The sequence below is a fragment of the Aphanomyces astaci genome (assembly GCF_000520075.1).
Source record: "Aphanomyces astaci strain APO3 unplaced genomic scaffold supercont1.6, whole genome shotgun sequence".
NCBI classification, from domain to species: Eukaryota; Oomycota; class Saprolegniomycetes; order Saprolegniales; family Verrucalvaceae; genus Aphanomyces; species Aphanomyces astaci.
In genome coordinates this window covers 1,696,251-1,715,764 of record NW_009798269.1, presented here as the reverse complement: position 1 = coordinate 1,715,764, position 19,514 = coordinate 1,696,251, and the positions used below count along the sequence as shown (strand labels likewise).

At 52.5% G+C, this 19,514-nt stretch overlaps 7 protein-coding genes across 14 annotated transcripts; 3 read left to right on the top strand and 4 right to left on the bottom strand.

Moving 5' to 3' along the window:
- Positions 1 to 547: 547 nt before the first annotated feature.
- On the bottom strand, positions 548 to 3,423 carry H257_03924 (hypothetical protein). Of its 6 annotated transcripts, XM_009828235.1 has the most exons (12): positions 3,210 to 3,423; positions 3,025 to 3,153; positions 2,734 to 2,968; positions 2,518 to 2,685; positions 2,101 to 2,356; positions 1,962 to 2,042; positions 1,737 to 1,873; positions 1,529 to 1,692; positions 1,343 to 1,480; positions 1,211 to 1,283; positions 1,044 to 1,161; positions 548 to 999 (listed from the first exon to the last, which is right to left on the bottom strand). In XM_009828235.1, exons 1-12 carry the CDS (start codon positions 3,380 to 3,382, stop codon positions 674 to 676), a joined length of 1,998 nt encoding a protein of 665 aa, XP_009826537.1. In that variant the 5' UTR covers positions 3,383 to 3,423; the 3' UTR covers positions 548 to 673. The 6 variants fall into 6 exon arrangements, with proteins under 6 accessions (XP_009826537.1, XP_009826536.1, XP_009826539.1 ...); XM_009828234.1 differs by having other exon boundaries at positions 1,343 to 1,692; XM_009828237.1 differs by having other exon boundaries at positions 548 to 1,161.
- Positions 3,424 to 3,775: 352 nt separating this feature from the next.
- On the top strand, positions 3,776 to 5,826 carry H257_03923. 2 transcript variants are annotated; one of them, XM_009828232.1, is made up of 3 exons: positions 3,776 to 4,820; positions 4,889 to 4,986; positions 5,204 to 5,826. In XM_009828232.1, exons 1-3 carry the CDS (start codon positions 3,806 to 3,808, stop codon positions 5,654 to 5,656), a joined length of 1,566 nt encoding a protein of 521 aa, XP_009826534.1. In that variant the 5' UTR covers positions 3,776 to 3,805; the 3' UTR covers positions 5,657 to 5,826. The 2 variants fall into 2 exon arrangements, with proteins under 2 accessions (XP_009826534.1, XP_009826535.1); XM_009828233.1 differs by having other exon boundaries at positions 4,889 to 5,826.
- Positions 5,827 to 5,994: 168 nt separating this feature from the next.
- Positions 5,995 to 7,280, bottom strand: H257_03922. Of its 2 annotated transcripts, XM_009828230.1 has the most exons (3): positions 7,132 to 7,280; positions 6,860 to 7,076; positions 5,995 to 6,815 (listed from the first exon to the last, which is right to left on the bottom strand). In XM_009828230.1, the coding sequence occupies exons 1-3, from the start codon at positions 7,210 to 7,212 to the stop codon at positions 6,070 to 6,072; spliced, it is 1,044 nt and encodes a 347-aa protein (XP_009826532.1). In that variant the 5' UTR covers positions 7,213 to 7,280; the 3' UTR covers positions 5,995 to 6,069. The 2 variants fall into 2 exon arrangements, with proteins under 2 accessions (XP_009826532.1, XP_009826533.1); XM_009828231.1 differs by having other exon boundaries at positions 5,995 to 7,076.
- A 292-nt stretch (positions 7,281 to 7,572) lies between these two features.
- On the top strand, positions 7,573 to 8,149 carry H257_03921 (hypothetical protein). The gene is made up of 2 exons (XM_009828229.1): positions 7,573 to 7,735; positions 7,782 to 8,149. The coding sequence occupies exons 1-2, from the start codon at positions 7,603 to 7,605 to the stop codon at positions 8,120 to 8,122; spliced, it is 474 nt and encodes a 157-aa protein (XP_009826531.1). The 5' UTR covers positions 7,573 to 7,602; the 3' UTR covers positions 8,123 to 8,149.
- Positions 8,150 to 9,106: 957 nt separating this feature from the next.
- H257_03920 (hypothetical protein) lies at positions 9,107 to 13,209 on the bottom strand. Its single transcript, XM_009828228.1, has 16 exons — positions 13,120 to 13,209; positions 12,843 to 13,057; positions 12,613 to 12,786; positions 12,466 to 12,559; positions 12,341 to 12,420; positions 12,045 to 12,275; positions 11,840 to 11,986; positions 11,681 to 11,768; positions 10,436 to 11,622; positions 10,039 to 10,371; positions 9,891 to 9,997; positions 9,700 to 9,821; positions 9,572 to 9,636; positions 9,426 to 9,518; positions 9,257 to 9,370; positions 9,107 to 9,201 (listed from the first exon to the last, which is right to left on the bottom strand). Exons 1-16 carry the CDS (start codon positions 13,160 to 13,162, stop codon positions 9,139 to 9,141), a joined length of 3,156 nt encoding a protein of 1,051 aa, XP_009826530.1. The 5' UTR covers positions 13,163 to 13,209; the 3' UTR covers positions 9,107 to 9,138.
- A 1,433-nt stretch (positions 13,210 to 14,642) lies between these two features.
- Positions 14,643 to 16,874, bottom strand: H257_03919 (hypothetical protein). Its single transcript, XM_009828227.1, has 2 exons — positions 16,654 to 16,874; positions 14,643 to 16,598 (listed from the first exon to the last, which is right to left on the bottom strand). Exons 1-2 carry the CDS (start codon positions 16,843 to 16,845, stop codon positions 14,691 to 14,693), a joined length of 2,100 nt encoding a protein of 699 aa, XP_009826529.1. The 5' UTR covers positions 16,846 to 16,874; the 3' UTR covers positions 14,643 to 14,690.
- Positions 16,875 to 17,445: 571 nt separating this feature from the next.
- Positions 17,446 to 19,018, top strand: H257_03918 (hypothetical protein; the record flags this gene model as incomplete). Its single annotated transcript, XM_009828226.1, has 2 exons — positions 17,446 to 17,472; positions 17,894 to 19,018. 2 exons carry the CDS (start codon positions 17,446 to 17,448, stop codon positions 18,875 to 18,877), a joined length of 1,011 nt encoding a protein of 336 aa, XP_009826528.1. The 3' UTR covers positions 18,878 to 19,018.
- Positions 19,019 to 19,514: the final 496 nt, after the last annotated feature.

Genomic DNA, 19,514 nt, shown 5'->3' with positions numbered 1-19,514 from the left:
AGTCGCAGCTGCCTTGGCTTCCTTGGACGCATCAATATCACGGAGCAACTTCACCGTAAGCAGGCGACCGGCAACGGTAACAGTCTTGCTTGAGTCTAACTCCGAAGTACGAGGTGGCAGAGTGAGCTCTCCATCCTGAACACCCTTTCGAAACTTCAACCACCCTGCGACTGTGTACCCCTTCTGGATTGTACGCTGAGGTATTGCATACTTGACAGACGCCTGCTTGGATAACAGGGTGCCACTGATAACGTCAGCAGATGCCTCGAGGAGCTTCTCCTTGGAGTACTGCCGGCTAAGCCCCATGCGCTGTGGGGTCGGCATTGCTGTTGGCACTCACGAGTGGCAGGTTCCCGCCCAGTCATGGTTCAAAATTCACCTCTTTAAGTCAATCGTGGATGTAATATTAATTTATACAAGTATGGGAAGGAAGAGTTTTTGCAGAGTCATGTACTACGTAGTAATTGGTGGAAAGTTGGCGCACGGAATTGATCGTGGCGCACGGGACTGATCGGTTACGTTAGTACTAAACGTAATTAGTGTGGTACACAGTATTATACGACAATCGGATTTAGTGTTACATACACTAATCATAGTATGAAAATGACTACAAACGTCAATCCACTAATCCGAGGGATCCAGCGATCTTGTGGCCGTGTCACGGGCCACGGGGCTAGCCCCAATGTGTGGGAAAGGCCGCATTCGTGTCAAACGGATCGTCGTTGACTGCCGCCATCTTGACGCCCGAGGACGAAGAGGATGGTGGGACTCCATAGTCCAAGTCGAGCAAATTCACAGAGTGCACGGGTTGATGGAAGCGTCCTATGGTGTGGTGTAGCGCGGCGAAGGACGGCACCCCTTTCGCCATCGGTCGAATGTCCAAGCGTGGGAACACCACAGTCGACAGCCACAGCTCCTGGCTTCTCGACGCACGCATGGCGAACCATCGGTGCGGTGACGCCATGAAATCGAGCAACATCGCGGCGTTGTCCACGATGCCTAATACATATTCAGTCGGTCTTGCGAGCGGTTGTTCTGCGTACTTTTGGCGGGGTGGCGTTGCAGAAACTGGCAGTGGTCGCGCTGGCATTCCTTGAATCGCATGTACTCCATGGCGATTTCACAGCCATGGATGGCCAAGAACACGAGCATATGCAGCACCTGCAGGCACATCATCATGACGTGGCAGTCTGGGCGAATTCGTACGAACCGCCGACAACGTAGAAAAGTTGGAATCGCCCAGCCGCTCCCATAGAATGTCCACCATCAACGCACATTGGTCCCTACTCACGTCGGAATGTCGCCGTGGTTCCGACGTATCTGCAATCGGTTGGTTGCGTACATGTGGTAGCTGGCATCGGCGAGCGGTCGCAGCTCCTTGGTTGTCCATCCTCGGTCCACATTGCCGTTTGTCGATCCATGGCCGCAAAACCCGTTCAAGATCTGTACGATACTCGGGTACTCTTGGACATACGTGGCACTACGACACACGATGCCACGTGTAGCCAATCCACGGAGACGTTCGTACCGTTTTTGCAGCAAGCGTTTGAGAGACACGTATGACGACGGGTCGGCGCTTCGCCCGCACACTGCGGCAGGGCCGTGGAAATGAGCACCCTTGGGCGACGCCACGACGTGCGCAAAGTACAAAAGAAGCACCTCCCGTGAGCTCAGAGCCGTGAGGAAGCGCACCTAACGCCGTCTTTTGTGAGTTGGTTGGACGCCCAAGAACGCACCAACGACGGCGGATGGATGGCGTTTGCGGTGCGTAAAAACTGGTCCATCACATCCTGGATGATCCCAGATTTATTGGCCACGTCAACCTGGCCAAACACGTGAAAGAAGAACGCATTCACGCATGCTTCGATGCCATCTACATCGTTGTACCAATGCAAGGCATCACCAGGTCATGGATTCTTCCTTGGATGTATATCAGCCATCATGTACGCATGTAGTAGTACCTGGGGTGTTCATGAAACAATGCTGTAGATCATGGCGGAACGTGTCGACCGCAGAATGGTTGGAGTTGGGTGAAGTATGCCCTGGAAGCGTCACTCCTCGTGAGGGTACGCAAGATTCGAGATAGGGAAGGACACGTACGAGTGGACAGTTTGGCAAAGGGCACGGTCGCAGTGGACGCGGGGGGAATGACTGGACATGCGTCACAGCACAGCGTGGGAAACCCGTCGGTCAAGTTGCGCAGCTCGATGCGTTCTTCGTGGAGGTTGAACACGATGGCGTTGGTGATAATACTCGAGGCTTTGCTGTATGCATCCGTGGTGACGCCCATCAAGTACGGAATCGGCGCGTGGGCGTAATGCAGTAGCTCCTCGGGCAGGACTGGGATGAGGAGATGCTATGCCAGAGACAAACATTAGCATCATCGATACAAGAAGAATGGTCATGAAAACATTTGCAACTTCCACATATTCCAGCAATGCACAACACTCTTTAGCGTCGTAGAGAGTCGTGTGAGAGCCAAAACCAAGCATATTGTCGTCGAAATGAGGGTCATACTTTCCATGTAAACGGAGCGAGAAGGCGCAGCAAGAGCTGGCATGTGCCTCGAAGAACGTCGCGCTCGTCGTGGACAAGCAACACCTTTTGCTCGTGCAAGAGAGCGCTCAGAAGGACCAAGAGCACCGTAGGCGACTGCAGCTTGTTCGTGAACGATCGGTTGTTGAGCTAAAAAAGAACATAAGTGAACGCTGTCCAAGGTCGGACTTGGCTTACAATGTGAGGCTCCATCGTGCGCATGCCAAACGCCCCAGGCGGGTGCAATGGAAACGTGTACAAGGCTGGACTTGCGCCATGATCCAACGCAAGGCGAAATGTAAAGTCGCTGTGATCGGTAGTGCCGGCTTTTCGGATTGCATTCAGCAATTCGACTGCCGACCCGCGGGACGGATCGTGCAGGAGGCGCGCGTGGACGAGGCGCAGGATCCACGTAAACCACACGTACATGGGCCTAGAAAGAATATCGGTAAGATATAAGCCAAAACAAAAGGCTCCGTGGAATGTTACTTTGGGCCAAGAATGCACACGACATGCGTGGATAGTTCTTCGTCCGTCGACGCCACGAAGAGCTGCTTCACAAAGCCGTATTGCTGCCGCGCCCGTCCGTCCGATATCGTAAACGTGAACTCCATACCCCTGCCATGAAAATTGAGTGAACTAAGTGCTGGTAAGCTATCATGACTGACTCGTACCGCTTTTGGCATTTGCCCGCCGCCGGCGCGCAAATTGCTGCAAGGCCAATGGGGATGGTTGAGTTGTTGTTCACGTGGGCACATGCAGCGTCGGTGAGATATCGCCATGCAATCTGCGGCGTCTGTGTCTTCTTCTCGAACTCGACGATCAACACATCCTCAAAGAGACTCATCGAAGCCGTGGCGTTCCCTCGTGCAAGTCGTCGTCCAAAAACGAATCCAAATCTTCAAAAAGTGTAACGGCCATTTTATCCGGAATTCTACCGAGTCCGGATGGTTTGTACTTTTCAACACACTATTTCTTGGCAGAGCCGTCTGCATGTAACCATGCCTTGGATATTGCATAGACAACGAGCTTGCTGCGATAACTAATATCGCTACATGCGTATGAAGATACCTGATCAACAGTAGCGCCTCGAGTGCGGCCCCGCATTCCTTGTCCCGTTCTTTGGCTGTTACCGAGAACTCCCTTCTCGCGGCATGGCGCTGCTGGGTCGGTAAAGCAATTGAAGTTATTTGAGAATGTTTGTCGTTTTCTCGTATCCGGATACTGAGAACAAGTTGCCTCGACCAAGTCGAGCAATCCAACAGCCAGGATGGATGCAGACGAGTCGTACTTCAGCCGGCTGTGGGAGGCAGAGTCCCCGGAAGCGCTGCTGGAGGTCCTTCTGGAGATACAATCCAAAATTGATGCCATGACAGCGAGGGATGGGGGCAACGTTTCTGCCGTGTGCATCATATCCACGTTGGATTCACATGAACGCCAGAATGCCCGACTGTGGACTAGTACCGCCATCGACATCAAGCACGCTATTCATGACCGCGTTGTGGAGACACCGGCTACACCAAGGAAACTGACCTTAGTCAAGGAAGCCAGCGACCCCAGCTACGCCCTCAACGTGTTAATGCGGCTGACGTCGTTTGGGCGGTCCATGTCGGGGGCTGGTGGGGGAAGTGCCGCCACGACACCCGGCGGTGGGTTCCACCACACCCACCATCCGTCCTTGGAACACAACATCATTGACCAGCAGCCTTCGGCAACCGACTCGCTGCTGCGCTCCCTGGGGTCGCTTATGGGGTTTGTCGAGACGTGCTACTGTCAAATCTGCCTCGAATACGTCGACGTCGCGACGACCATCGCACTCGACGCATGCGGCCATCGGTTCTGCATCGAGTGCTTGGAAGGCTACGTGACGTCCAAGATCACGGACGGCATGGTGTATCCCACGTGCTTCTTCGCATTTCCCCCCGAGGACGGCGGCGCTGTCCCGTCCACGTGTCATGCCGCCATCCAGGCCACCGATCTCCGCGCCCTCATCACGTCCGAGGATGTGTGGGCCAAGTACGAAAAGTTCAAATTCAACAAGGAGCATGCGAATGCTCGAGAATGCCCGCATTGCCACCACGTCCAAGTGAGCGCCGCCGCCAACCCGACCATCTCATGCGACGCGTGCCGCCAAGTCTACTGCTTTAGCCACAGCAATGCCCATCCTGGTATGTCTTGCGCCGACTACGAAAAGGCGCGCCGCGCAGAAGACAAGCTGAACCACGCCAAGATCAGCCAAATCGCAAAGTTTTGTCCAGGCTGCAAGTCCCCCGTAGAAAAGAGCGGTCCGTGCACATACATATCAATCGACCTCGCTTTGTCCAACTGACAGACTCTATTCGTCATGATGTAGGCGGATGCAATCAAATGAAATGCATCACTTGCGGCATCAACTTTTGCTGGCTGTGTGGCCAAGAAGTCGGCGACGGGGTCTTCCCCGAGCATTTTCAAGTACGTCCAGTCCCCCCCTCCCATCGCTCTTACTTTGCCTGGTCAAGAGTGATGATCTCGACCTACTTGTGTACTTCTCGACCTACTTGTGTACTTCTCGACCTACTTGTGTACTTCTCGACCTACTTGTGTACTTGTTGTGGACGCAGGATATACAATGTATCTCGTGGGAAGTCAAACATGTGAAAGACGTCATCTATCTTGTGTTTTTGTGTAGTGGTGGAACTTAGCTGGGTGTGCCGGCGCGCAAATGTCCGAGGCGGCGACTCGCAAGCCGTCGTTCGCGCACAAAGCGATGATGTTTCTGTTTCGCCTCGCGCTTTGCGTGATATTTGGTCCACCTGCGCTGGTCCTGACCCTGGCATGCTCGGCGTTGGCGTGTTGCTGTGTGCCGTGCCTCATCAGTGACCGCGACTCGGCCATGTCGGCCTTCCTCGGCTGCTTTTGCATCTCTGGGTGGGTATTTATGGTGCCCGTGGTGATTGTGCTGGCGCTGCCATTCCTTCCGTTTGTGTTGGTGGCGAGTTATTTCTGGCCAGAATGGATGCAACAGTTCTGGCAAGACCAAAACGAAGGTACAGAAGCGGAAGCGGAAATGGACGTGCCGTCAGTGGCTGCCAGAGGAAGAGGAGCGGAAGCCGACCTCTCGGGGCCGTATCAGTCTGTATAGCAAAAACTAGTACAGGACTACTACTATCATCGCAGTAGGACCACACGGCATAGGAGTGTGGCAAATAGGATAACTTAACAGGTTCGCGTAATATGTCGACCACACAAACCTCGATACGCGATTTTTGGTTTAGACACATAATATGAACCTTGCAATGGTGGAACGGAACGGAACGATATCGTGGTAGTTGACTAAAAATAATATAGTAATTGTTTAGATCATACAGATTTTCAAAAATACTTGAAATTTTTACCTATTAGTATATTAGTATTGATTTGAACCGATTTTCGTTGCAAAGTCCAATGTGTGTCTCTACTCACTCTACATACTGCAGGTGCTAGAGACAAATCAACGTGTTGTTTCATACTATACGTATACGTACTCCGTACGAGAACAGTTAGTGGTGCGCTGAACTAACTACACGTATTCAACGAGCTCAGGAAGTGGTCGATTTCGGAGTTGATGGCGGTTTTGGCGTACAATTCATCCTTGGCCCATGATGGGAACCCCATCTTCCCATGTGCGGCTCCAATCAACGCCCCCAGGGCTGCCCCCCTCGCGACGTTTTCGCCGCCGGCGTTGGCGTTGGCCAAGACAGCGGCCTCGGGGCTGTCGGCATACTTGTAGGCGAAATGGAGGAGTGCCGGGAACGACGACTCCATGTAACACGCCACCATCGGATCTTTCCGGCGCAGCGACGACGCCACGTCACTGCCGCCATGTTTCGAGATGGTGGTGCGGAGGTCCTGGCCGTGCAGCACCGCGACCAGGATGTCCGCGTACGTTTCCGCGTACTTGGTCATCGTGGGCGCATGGCGGGTCGCGGCGATAATCTCGCGGACGTGGCGGTTGCGCTCGTCGGCAGGGGATGACGCGTGCTTCAAAATCACGGGAATAGTCAGCGTGAGCAGGTCGATGGCGTCGACGTTGTGGCCGTCGTTGTCGGGGCAGTCGTTTGGAGGCATCCCCGCCGCCCAATTCGCAAAGAACATGCGGTGACACGTGGACGCATACGTGTCATTGTGGCTCCCAGGTGTGGTCATGAACTCGATGTACGCTGCCTGGAACGCTGCGGCCGGGGGCGTCGTTGCCGCGGACGAAGGTGTCGACAGCGTGCGCACGAGCAGCCTCGCCAATTGCGCCTCCAGCGTGTTTTCCCCTATACTTGACGCTGAAATACTTGCGAAAGTGCGCATTACCCACCAGCTTGAAGCCCCAAATGGTAATGGAAGTTGCCGCCACGAACCCAAAACTGCTTTTTGCCGTGCAAGATCACCGACCCCACGACGTCGCCCTTGTCACTGCCGCGACCCCCGCCGCCTGTGCTGGACAAGTTCATGATGCTTCCCATGAACGTATCCTTGGGTTTGGTGTATCCGGTGATCTGACCGTAGTCGGCCTCGAGCTGCTGTAGGTTGTACTGCGCAAAAATCATGCCATTAGCCAAGCCAGGAGTGTACTGAGGGGATAGCTACCATCCAATGCACAGGCATGGCGACAGCATCGCCCACGTACAGGCCCAAGAGAGCGCCTTCAATGCGGGCTAGCATTTCCATCGTCACAAGTTATGTGTAGAAATGACATATCTTGGGGAAAGCGTATCGTCGGCAACATTCGGCACCTGTCGTTACGAATTACCCACCGTCGAGGTTGAAAATTAGCTGCCTAACGGCAAAACTTCCGGATAATTCTTGGCCAAGTCGAAGCTGACGTTAACAGCAACAACGCCCACCAAGCCAGCAATCCAGCGCGCAACTCGTCATGGTCTCAATCCATGGTGACAGATCTTCCCAAGCAGACAACAGTGCAATATGACTATTCGCTCTTCTAGAGTACAACGTCGTGCTACAGATTGAGTTGAAGTACAGTAACCGTAATTCAACCAAATTCCTGTTGAACTTTTTTGGTGGCCATATCCGGAGAGGTCAACCTTGATCACCTTGACGATGGCGGTAGTCCTTGATTTGATTCGCGTGACGGAGGCGGCTCTTGACCACGATGAAGCCGTGGCTCATGTGACCCATGAGAGCGCTGGCGGCATCTCCACGTTTATTGGAACCACCCGCGAAGACTTTCAAGGTTCGTACATGGTCGTTGGATTGGAGGGGATTGACCGTTTGGCTAGGAAAGAAGGTCGTGCACCTCGAATACGAAGGGTACGTGCCGATGGCCGAGAAAGAGTTGCGATCAATATGTACATCAATCCGGGCAACGTGGCCTGGCGTGGTGGGAATCGCCGTGTTTCATCGGCTGGGGGTGGTCGCCGTCAAGGAAGCGAGTGTCGTGATTGCCGTGTCCTCACCCCATCGACGGGAAGCGCTCGAGGCCGTGGCGTATGCCATCGACACGCTCAAAGCCCGCGTCCCGATTTGGAAACTGGAAAAGTACGAAGGCGACGATCGCATGTGGAAGGAGAATCCAGAATGGCGTCAAACGATGGTGCCGATGGCGGCGGCGATCGAATAAAAACCAAAATGTACGCCTATCACTGTATTGCTTGCGATGCGCCAGCTTGGCTGGCACGATCCGTGTAAAGAAACGTGTCCAAAGTCTCCTTTGAAGAACGCCATGAACCGTCCGGCATTGCCAGGTGGGGCTATGTGGAGCAAGCGGAGGACGGATTTCAATGTCCGTGGGGCGGGTGAACAGCAAAACGCTTCAGTGGGGTGAGGGTGAACGTGTTGGAGTAGTCTTCTTGGATAGCTAAGGCCGATCCAATACGGAATTCAGTAGGAATCGATTGCAGATGGGTGTTGTGATGCCTGGTAGCAAACTACAGTACTGCGCGCCAGATGCATAGTCGCCGCGGATCGTTGGTCAGGTCTGGCCACAGCTGCGTGGGGCAGTATGTGCTCAGTACATATATGACGCGCGCGATACACTCACTCGATGCGAAGGAGCCGAGAACACTGACAGTACTACGACGAGTTCATCGAAGTAGTACGTACTTTCTGTTCATACTACCACTATAATAGTACATCGTAGTAGTACTCTGGAGTACGAGGCGCGCGCTGAACGTTTAGATGGCGGTTCATTCGCTTGATATCTTACCGTATGCAGATCATTATGCACACAAGTTATTGTGTATTGCCTCGAGCTGCAGATCCGACCGACCATGCAGGGACTAACAATTGCGCCCGGGATGATGTCCTTCGCTTTCACTCTCGCCATCGTCGGTAGCAAAGAGTTTTGAGTCGACTTCTGCTACCGCCAACATACACTCGCCATTCGGTGCCCCGTCACCCAGCGTTCAATAGGTTGAGAGGATAGTACCACATCTGAAGAAGTATTTCAATTATATGTGGAGAATCCAAGACCCGATGACCACATGTAACCGCGACCTCGTACGATTGAAGTGCCGCCCCATCACTGGAACGCGCGAGCTTGTTGCTAGGTCTTTTTGCGCAGTATTTGCCCGATGCTTATATATCAAAAAAGGAACGTTATCCCAGCACTATGGCTGTATATATATATATATATATTCAAGTCGCATTTGAGACGAATGTTACGTCGCCAAGCCCCCAAACGTCCACCATCACGAGCAACTACCATTCGTCAGAGTGAATCGTCATTCTACTGTGGCGATGATTTCATGCGTACCTTGTCGGCGTCGGACGGATAGATGGGCTTGAGGACTGGGTGACTTAGTAGCTCCATGCCGAGTTCCAGCACCCACGCAAGCCCCATCGAGAACGACACCTCTGGGGACTCGTCCTGGACAACAACGATGGCTTCGGGGTTACGGACAGTTGAAGTGTATCATATCTACCTGGTTGTCAAGCAATAGATTGAATTGTGCGCGGACATGAGCTTCGGTGGCAAGCTCCGGAACGATACAAAGCGCGTGGAGCAGGGCCGACAACTACAATGTACGCCATCACGTTTTTTGTGATGAGGAGAGCATCGCCGGCCCACCTGGGGGAAACCAAAACACATGGGGCTGGCTGCAGTGTCGACAGTCGATTTGGCTTGGTTAGCGGCTACATCATGTCCACAAACGTTTTGCATTTTGCCAGCAGGGGTAGTGGGGGCTGGCTGTTTACCGAATCTCTGAAAAACCTGCTTGATACTTGCCATGCTGGGATACAGGAGTCGCTTGAATGCGTGGGACCACCAACGGGGTCGGGTCGTCGCGGCTACGCGCTCAATCGCAGCCTCGGCACCACTAGTGTAGACACTGATTATATATTGCGAACGATCCGTGGATACAGTATATATCTAGAGCTTGGCGTACTTTCGTCGCGCGCCAGGCAAGAGATAGTATAGGAGGATGTCATGCAGAGGGGTCGTGGATGCTGAAGGCGCGTCAAGTGGCTCCAAATGCGCAAGCAATACGTAGAACTACACCAACTTCAGCCACGCCTCCTCCACAACGTGTGTACCTCGTGAAATCCCAAGCCCATGTTCGAAGGCGCCCGCAGACGGGCAAACAAATCCCAAACATGAACGTGTTGACTGGACAGACTGCAGTCCTTACAGAGGTTTTGGACGTCACACCACTCCAACTCGCGCTTGGACGCTTTGTATGTGTCATATATTGAAAACAGGACCCGCCACAGGGCCGCCGGTTGCACCAGGGGCACATCATGGTACGCATCCAAACGGCAAACTGCCGAGCTTTGGTCCCCTGTGAACGACGCAATGACATCCCACGGCACACACGAACCCCCAGTGGAATCAAAAACGTTGATGGAGCTCCAGTGCTCCCACATCGCCTACGAACAATGCATCATCAGACACGGATATACGACAATCGCTGCAGTGGCTAGTGTACTGTACAATTTCATCTGCGAGGGATCGAGGTTGCTGCTGGAGAAGTCGCCTCGTCATGTCGTCGTGGGGGCTGTGGTGCAAGGGGGGAGGGGGTTCAGAGTCACAACATAGAGTCAATGGGAACCCGGCAGTGTTGTTCGCCATAGCCATGGCGTCACATGATATCATAAGTGTCGTTGGAGAGATGTCTGGGGTCACAGCTTTGCACGTGGACTTGCTGACCATTTTCGAGTCTCCTTGTGGGTGGGAGGCAGACACTTCTTCAGTCAGTTGTGATTGATGGATAGGAGTTTTGGTAGCTACACTTGATATGTCTAAGGCGACTACAGGGGAGCTGGAGGTGACGGCGCCATTCGAAAGCGCGTTTTGCGTCGTCATGGCTGGCGCGGATCCATTCGTCAAAGGTAGCGTTGTGGAGGATGCAATAGCTGCGTTCTTGGAGTGTACATCGTCGCTAACTGACACTTTGGTAGGCAACCGAGACGTCATGGTTGTGCCGCGAACTTCCTGAACTCTTGGACTGGCCTCGGTATTTGGATTTGCGCTTATTATGGAAGTTGTAGCCTTGTGGATGGCTTTTAGAATCGCAACTCGGACTGGCGAGGCGCCCTTGCTACTTGGCAGGGACACAGCTACTGCGGCGACTTGTTGGTGTGGTGAATCGTCAATTTGAACGGCCTCGCTTGAGTTTGGTTCGTCGGCGGCTTCGTGTGCGAGCTGCCACGTTTGATCGTGTAGTGAGGCCGCTTTCACTGCAGGAGCAGTCCTCGCATTGTCGTATTCAACGACCACTGCGGTACTGTCCATTGCTGTCGTCAATGATAGAGGTTCGACAAGTACATTTTGCGCATGACCAGTGTGATCATCCAAGGCCTCCTTCGTGCTAGTTGTTTTGACCTCCAGCAACAATTTCATTGTCACGTCGTCACAGGGTCTTGTGGTGTTCTCCATTTTCGCGGCAGTGTGGCCTGAAGCCGTTCCTACTGAATTGTCCCCTTGAACATCCATGAATGGCAATGCTTTTTGTCCGACGACTTGGCGGTGTCTGTTCACACCAAGCCCGACGCGCACGACCCATACTGCGGCCTTAAGTGGTTTCAGAAGGTTATGACGGTGTCGCGTCAGAATCCCATCCACGCAACCGAGAACTTGAATTGCCAACCGGTCTAGCTCGTGGTGGCGATGGTCGTCTTCTACATTACATGTGAGAGTTTGCCCTTTTGGTCCATGTATAACGTTAAACTAACTTACGCACGGGACCGATAAATTTGAGCTCGTGAAAGATATAGCACGACAACGACGCACTGAGCAAGTCCACCGACGCGCCATCAAGCATGGCCTACCCATGTGAAATATTCAGAAGTTGTTCTTGATACCTACGAAACGACGACATCGGCGGTAACTATGTACCTGCTGCATGCAACGCAACAGCAGCACCAGGATTTGGCGGGGAAATGGAGGCACGCACGACAACGCGAGGCTGAACGCACGTGCATCCGGGTCGTCACACAACGCGTAGATCTCCACAGGCACCAACGCATCTCTTCGATATAGAGTCTATTCCAGTCGAAACGAATGTATGATCTCAGGCCACCGAAAAAAGGAACACGCGTACTGTTTTGACGGCGCCTGCGACATCGTGAAGGGAACACTCGGCCGCGGGAACCGAGTTTGACAAAAGGGCATGAACGGTAGCTGCGTCGGGTAATCGAAGAAACAAGTCGCGTTTGGAATCACTAGAGGCTACGATGTGAGACAACAGGCGTTCTGTGTCTTGGACAAGGGCCAGCGTCCACGAGCGACAGCTGCTTCGTCGGCGAAGACCGGAGGAAGGGGCCACAACGAGCTATGTATAACACCACACAAAGTTGCTTCAGATAGGAGTTGTTGAGGAGTTCAAGGGCCTCGTACTGGTGGCTCGTCAGGAAAGCGGAGTGATGTGAGTACTAGCAACAATCGTCGACACATATCTCTGCGCACTCCAACAGAGCCTATACCATAAATGTGAAGTAATACGGCTACGGCTAAAGATATACCTTTGAGGGCTAAGGGGTGCTCCGAAGGTCGACACAAGTGCACACCCAAATGTGTGACCAACCCGTCTTCCGCCACCGTGAGTTGCACGGATACCTGGTCCGTTCATGCGAGGTTGAAGAGTTGTAAATGAAGCATTGGCTTTGCACCTTGCGCATAAGGAAAAGCAGCCCATGGAGAAGTTTGGCGTGTGAAATTGGCATGGCTGTCACCTCCACCTGGACTGCGGCAGTGAACACTGTCAAGTTGGACGCGTGCATCGCAGCAACCAGTTTATCGTATGCAACATAGGGCAACAGTGGGGCATACTGGGTCACCAACACCTATAATGAAGCCACATTATTAGAGTCAAGAGAAAGCGGCTGTAACTGAGCTGTACGTGGCGCAAGACAAACGACATGGACCGGGACGAAACCGATTTGAGAGAAGCTGTGTGGACTCCAGCGTAGAACTGCTCCAGGAGGACCTTCCTCTCGGATGGTCTGCCTTCAGATTGGAACAACTTGGACTTGTGTGCTTTGTGTGCTGCCAAATGCTCGACAAGCGCTAAAAGTACCATACATTGCGGCGATGGGAGACATGGCAGGACGGCAGCTGGGGGAGGTTGCATTTCGCTGAGTTAGCACCAATTTTCATCGACATCCACAAAAGCTTACCAGTCTGCGGCGACGTCCCGTCTTTCTTGCGCCGATGAAACATCGTTTGTAACCGTGAAGCGTTTCACAATCACTTCCCAACCATCAAACATCATTTCACACCCAGGGGCATTTCGACGGTGCAACGTTGAGCCTTCGTTTAAGGCCCTGGTTTGAGTACATGCTTCGAATTACAAATACCTGTGCCGTAACTACTGTTATACGATAAGTTGCAATAGAGACCTTTAGCAAATATGCCCAACACATGCGCCCACACAAAACTTGATCAAGTTTATGTCGGACTAACGTTACTGTAACGTTAGCGGTCAAGGTAACGCACTTACTTGATTCTCGGAACAGGTTAAGAACCTGTTCCGAGTAGAACTCAGAATGAGGTAGAGCCAATCAAAACATCGTATTTTGAATTCTACTACCTCACGTTTTTGCGAATGACCTTTGGGTGGTCATTCGTATGGGTATGAGGTGGATAATTCATTAACTATTATTGGTCAAAACGAAATTTAGGCACAGCCAATGAATGACTACACTGTAGTCAAACCAGCATGGAATTGTTGATTGAATGGGGTGACCCCTTGGTACCAGGGTACTTATGCAGCCGCCATCGACAACCACTTATTGCCACGCATGACCGCATCAACTTTCTCTATCACTAACCACTGCGCCGAACTTCGAAGTATTTACAGTTAGCATGGGCGATTGTGACGGATACTATCAATAGTAGCTCCACTGATCACGTCTGGCTCCTCTGCCGATTTCGTTTTTGGCATACCGTATGCTGTGGAATGGTTGGCTGGTTTAGGACCTGTACAGAATTCGTGGAATGGTTGGCTGGTTTAGGACCTGTTCCAAGTACAGAATTCGAAAACCGCGAATAATGGCCAATGAAATAATTATGAGTGGGTATGTCGCAAGTGCGAACGGGATCTCGTTCCTATCATACCTCATTCGAGGTTTTACTACTCGGACCAGGCTCTATACATACTACTAGTATCTAACGTAAACGTAAAAACCCAGCAGATTGCCCGATATCAGAGAATGGCTTACGAAACACTTTTCATGACGAAAATTATTTACCTATACTGTACTAGTACTCTCGTTAATACTTCGAAGTACTTCGAAGTACGATTCATATTGACAATTGATTTACGAGTCCCACTGTTTGGACGTACATTACCCGTTTCGCTTCCGGATCCAATCCATAGTTATCCGTATTCGACGTGTGTAACTGGTCGAAAACCCCTAAATTGAAAAGCCCTAGTGGGATAGAAACAAGTGGCTAATAATTACTTCAGTGCATAGACTTTTCTATGGCCTTTTCGACTGGCAAAGCTGTGGCCACCAACCAGCTGCTCTTTCCATGTGGCAACAGACCAAGGTAATATACTAATGATGGCTCGTAGCATGTGATTGCACACACCTCATCCCAAATCAAGCCATGAACGAGGATGGCCCACGACGGACGAAATGGGATTTGCAATCCTAACGTTGACGTTATGCGCAACAAACATGGACACAAAAAGTGTACAATCCAAGAATATAGTCTCGTCGTATCGGATAAACACAGTGTTAAATTAACGTGAAACGCTTCGACGGGACGAAGCAGGCAGGGGCGGCGCCACTTGGGCAATCTGATGCTGGATGTCGTTGCTTTGAGAAAGCAGGCGCACGAGCATGGACTGAATCTCTTGCTGAGAAAAGTCGCGGGCCACGGGGGCAACCGCGGACGACGAGTCGAGGACCAGTTCGTGATTGCTGTACATGGCCAAGTTGGTGTCGACGTCGTATGCTTGATAGCGGAGCAGGACGGGAATGATCTCGGCAGGTTCGGGCTCGACTAGGTCGCAAGGCGTGGCGACAGGGGTATCTACGGGCGACGATTTGCTGCTGCCCTCAAGGGTGTTGTGTGCCTCGGGACTAGTCGTCGAACCTCCATGGGGATGCAGAATTATCGTGTCCTCATCAACGGGGCGGCGGCGGCGGGTAGAGTGGCTGTTGGGGGGAAGGGGGGGGGCGTCCGTTGTGCGAGATCGCAGGCAGTCCAAGCATGCCGTGATCGGCACCTTCTTGTCGCGCTTGACCAACATGGTAGACATGGCGCAGTTCTTGCAAATGACTTCGCCGCACACGCGGCAATGATGTTTTCGAAGGAACATGGAAAATTTCCGGTTGCACACTTGGCAGTCGTGGCGCTTCGAGTCGGATACCCACTGCGTGCGCGGCTTCAATTCGTTTGGGGCGAGAAAAAACTGCTGCTGCTGTGGCGGTTGGTTGTTGTTTGGTCCGTCGGTCAGACCCATCGAGCTATCTCGCGAGGCGCCGCCTGCGGCCACGGAGCTGCCCACGCTCGACACCCGGTGCAAGTCCTCGGGGTATGGGGGGTGGTATGGAGGGTGGTTCGTGGTTGACGACGACGCCACGTCACTCGACGACGTGCGATGGCTCCGCGTGACGGTGGAACTGCTACTGCTGGTACTCCTCCGCCGATGTCCACTGTCTGTCCCTTTGCCGCCGTCCTGCGACGATGAGGCCCCTCGGTCCTCGGAAGACCTTCGCATGCTGCTCGTGCTAGGGAGCCGCCGCCGCTCCGAATCTTCAAGCTTCTTGACGACTACGTTGGCCAGCACTTCGAGCAAGCTCACGTCGACGCCGAGAGGGCGCGCCGACTGATCCATCACGCACACTGTGCCCAACACATGTCCGCTGGGAGCGCAGATGGGAGCGCTCGCGTAAAAGTGGATGCCGGCGCCCGTGACCATCGGGTTGGCGAGAAAGCGGGTGTCCACGGTCGTGTCCAGCACGACCGTCGGCTCTTTGGAGACGAGCGCGTGGGCGCAGAACGCCACGCTGCGGGGAATTTTGTCTTGGGCGAGCCCGACGCTAGCCTGAAACCGGACGTACTTTTCGTCGATGACAGTCACCACCGCCACGGGACAGCGCAGCACCTGGGCTGCAAAGTCGCAAATCGCGCCAAATCCATAACTTTGGACCGACCCATCGTCGAGGATGGGGTAGCTGCGGAGTACTTGGACGCGCTGGGCGTCGTTGGGCACTACGGGGGGTTTGGGCCAAGGGTTGGCCCAGCTGTAGTCGAGGGCGTACTCGTACGGGGTCGTGGCTGTCACAAGTTGGACGGGGTAGTTGACGCCGGACAAGGCATTCAGGTCGGATGAATAGTCCTCCAGCGCCGGCGAGAAAGCGGGCATCGATCGCGCGGTACGCAGCTCGTCCAGTTGCGCTTCCACAGAGTACGACCCGACATCGACACTACCAGATGACGACCGATAGCTCGCGGACAGGGCCGTGTTTCGGAGCTGACTGATTTGAGGGGATGATCGAAATGACGCTGACGTTGACAAGGACGCGTGGTACTCCGCTTCCACGATGGACACACACGACATGCACACCTTGGCGTCGATTACGTCTTTTGACACTTCGGCAACGTACGCAACGGTGCAGTTGCGGCATACTACTTCCCCACACTACAAAGCAGATCAGCGATCAGGGCGAGATGGAAGGAATGGCTGGGAACTGTACCATTTGGCAGTTGTACTTGCGACGGAAGGTAGTGAACGCTTTGGTGCATTCGTGGCACGCCGACGTGGACTTGAGTGGAGCGTACATGTGCGGGAGCATAAGCTGGTCCTGCCGGAGGATTCGCGGCGCTTCCTCCGCCGCTCCCTCCACAAACACCTGGTTCATCGTGCCCATCGACATTGCCATCGCCATCCGGGCCTGATTGCGCAGATGTAGCAAATGTAAAAAAAGGAAATGCTGCCTGGCAGTGACACGAAAAAGGCCCCCAAACCCAAACGTACCTCATGGTGGGACACACTAGTGTAAGGCATATAGGTTACGTTACATAATCCCGAAATCAATGCATAAACAACCTTGATTAAATTAACAAAGTGTATATTATATTTAACAAGATACGTTTGAATACATTGTTACTGCTATGCGTTGCGTGAATTGAATGATATTTTCAGTTGCTTGCAGTATGCATTCAAAGGGGTTTGCTGCATTTCTTAGGTGAATTGACAGCTGCTGCGTTTAACGTGCTACGTTTTATGTAGTCTCTTGCAACTTGGTCAGGCACCAACGTTTTAAAAGCGGTCAAAAGAAAAAGGGTACACGTGCCCTACAGAAGGTCCACTGAAGCAACGCATACTGTACTACCGGTAGTGGCTTCAAACCTATCAATTACATTGCGCATCGTTCCGCTGGATGTAGACCCTCACGTACAGACTATTAGTATACGTCATGAGCGGTTGACTGAGGTTTAGGTATTCTACTTGCACAGCCGACATGAAAGTACTAGTAGTCGCCAAGATGGTTGCTCCGCTCGGACTGAGAAGTGTACATATACACTGTACTGTACGGAGGACGTGGATTTTCCATGCGGAAATGCTGTTTAGGGTATTTCAACTTCAATTGGGAGCAATAGCTGTCAATGAAAAGTGAACACATACAGGGTGTTTGTTCGGCGGCAGCTTTGCAAGGATACGTAAGCTACCTTACAGTAGCTTGCTACTGTATCAGGTTATCCTTCGCAAGATGACTGCATGCATAGTACTAGTACCAAGAAATCACCCAGTTTCTATCAAGGGGGATGGATTGCCGTCCACTTTGTGCCCTACGTACTGTAAATAAACACAACAAAGTGACACAGTTCCTCAATTATTCTGAAAAATATTGACAGCTGCCAAACGTTCGTTAATCATTAACCAGCGCTAATTCATGTGCACCAATCATTAACGTTTGTGAATTTGAAAAACAGCTGATGCCGTACAATCGACCGCCTCCCGAGCGGCGGTCACGACAGCCAGACCGGTTTTACTCGGTGGACCAAGCCAATGTCTACCACTCCGAAGCAAATAGCACTATCCAGAAGGACTTGACCGAGATGGCACTGTCTCTGTTGCCGCCCCACGTCGTGTCCTCGCCAATGCTCGACATGGGCTGCGGCACTGGCTTGTCCACGCAGCACCTTCCGCCACACTCTGTGGGAGTCGACGTGAGTTTGTCCATGCTGCAGCTCGCTAGATCGTCCAACTCGCTGACACCGTCATCCTACGTGTGTGGTGCTGCCTTCTCGCTGCCGTTCCGTTCGCACACATTCGACCATGTCATCTCCATCTCAATGTTGCAGTGGTTATCTCCAGACCAACTAACTCAATGCTTCATGGAAATCGCCCGTGTACTCACACCACGGGGCTCCGCCGTCTTGCAAGTCTACCCCATCGATCTGGATCATGCCAATGAGATGCTCGCGGCGGCGGCCAAGGCCACCAACTCATCACCCGTCCTTGTCGCGGATTTCCCCCACCCAAACAGCGCCGTCAAGTGGTTTCTCTGTGTGGATGCATGTGCGTCTCCGCTATCGTCGGCTTTCGGCCATGATAAGTGTCCATTGGCCCGCCGCCTCGATGGGACCTGTGCGTATCGGTACCGCCATCGGCGGGGCTTGGAATACGGACGACTGCTTCACGAGCATGTGCAATATGCATGGCACGCCTACCGCAAAGTCAAGCGAGACATGCAGTGGCATGGCCGTGAGTCGCATGAAAGCGGCGCGGCCAAGGCAGCGCCGACAAGGCATAACAAAGAACGTCGCGTGTTTCCCAATGAAGCGCGGCTCGTCCATCGGCTTGTAGAAGAGTTGCCAACAACAAATGACACGGGGTTGACGTTGGATGACTTGAAAGCAAACGCGAAAACAGTCGCCGAGATCATGCATGCTACGTTTGAGTCGCTGGAATAATATGCTCGGCAAGGTTACGTCAGATTGCTGATCTGTCCAGACCACCTAATACAGAGGTAGTACCTGTGTAACGTTATTAATCCATTCATTCAATACAGTAGCTAACCAGTCTTAGCTGTGTGTACTTCTCACACATGGCAATATTGGTGCGCAGTAAGAATGCTGTTTGAAATTCTCTAAATTCGCATTTTATTCCAAGAAAGTCGTAGCTAACATTACCGGTAACGGGAATACATAATGTAACTGGAGTAACCTGTCACTGCACCACTGATGTACCACCCGTACAGTATGTACATGCGGGGTATACATTGGAGGTTATTGATATTGGAAACGACAATGCGATGGTGTGCCTCTAACTAGTAACTAGTTAGTAGTTAGTTGAGTGGGAGCTTGACGAGAGTATTGCAATCGTCAATCCCTAGCAACTTAGGCGTTGTACAATGTAATGGGATATGGATGAATATCACCGTTACTCCGACCAAACTTGATCTTTGTATGTCTAGTTTTGTCCAATGAAAATTCATTCATTGAGGATTGACCAGTAAAACATTACAATTTCTTGTATTTCTACCAATCCGAATTGATAGGGTTAGGGATGTAGCTCACATTTGTAGGTTTTGTGGAATATGTCGGAAGG

Excerpts from the sequence above, each read along its gene's own strand:
- H257_03923 (XM_009828232.1), top strand. The coding sequence starts at position 3,806 with ATGGATGCAGACGAGTCGTACTTCAGCCGGCTGTGGGAGGCAGAGTCC. Across the intron at positions 4,821-4,888 it reads GTCCCCCGTAGAAAAGAGCG|GCGGATGCAATCAAATGAAA; the intron begins GTCCGTGCACAT and ends GTCATGATGTAG. Across the intron at positions 4,987-5,203 it reads TCTTCCCCGAGCATTTTCAA|TGGTGGAACTTAGCTGGGTG; the intron begins GTACGTCCAGTC and ends GTTTTTGTGTAG.
- H257_03922 (XM_009828230.1), bottom strand. The coding sequence starts at position 7,212 with ATGGAAATGCTAGCCCGCATTGAAGGCGCTCTCTTGGGCCTGTACGTG. Across the intron at positions 7,077-7,131 it reads CCATGCCTGTGCATTGGATG|TACAACCTACAGCAGCTCGA; the intron begins GTAGCTATCCCC and ends ATTTTTGCGCAG. Across the intron at positions 6,816-6,859 it reads CCATTTGGGGCTTCAAGCTG|GGGAAAACACGCTGGAGGCG; the intron begins GTGGGTAATGCG and ends CGTCAAGTATAG.
- H257_03921 (XM_009828229.1), top strand. The coding sequence starts at position 7,603 with ATGGCGGTAGTCCTTGATTTGATTCGCGTGACGGAGGCGGCTCTTGAC. Across the intron at positions 7,736-7,781 it reads CACCCGCGAAGACTTTCAAG|GAAAGAAGGTCGTGCACCTC; the intron begins GTTCGTACATGG and ends CCGTTTGGCTAG.
- H257_03920 (XM_009828228.1), bottom strand. The coding sequence starts at position 13,162 with ATGTTTCATCGGCGCAAGAAAGACGGGACGTCGCCGCAGACTG. Across the intron at positions 13,058-13,119 it reads CGGGACGTCGCCGCAGACTG|CTGCCGTCCTGCCATGTCTC; the intron begins GTAAGCTTTTGT and ends AACCTCCCCCAG. Across the intron at positions 11,987-12,044 it reads TCGCAGGCGCCGTCAAAACA|ACTCTATATCGAAGAGATGC; the intron begins GTACGCGTGTTC and ends CGACTGGAATAG.
- H257_03924 (XM_009828234.1), bottom strand. The coding sequence starts at position 3,382 with ATGAGTCTCTTTGAGGATGTGTTGATCGTCGAGTTCGAGAAGAAGACA. Across the intron at positions 2,686-2,733 it reads GCACGATGGAGCCTCACATT|CTCAACAACCGATCGTTCAC; the intron begins GTAAGCCAAGTC and ends GTTCTTTTTTAG. Across the intron at positions 1,284-1,342 it reads GCCGATGCCAGCTACCACAT|GGACCAATGTGCGTTGATGG; the intron begins GTACGCAACCAA and ends CGACGTGAGTAG.
- H257_03919 (XM_009828227.1), bottom strand. The coding sequence starts at position 16,845 with ATGGCGATGGCAATGTCGATGGGCACGATGAACCAGGTGTTTGTGGAG. Across the intron at positions 16,599-16,653 it reads GCAAGTACAACTGCCAAATG|TGTGGGGAAGTAGTATGCCG; the intron begins GTACAGTTCCCA and ends TCTGCTTTGTAG.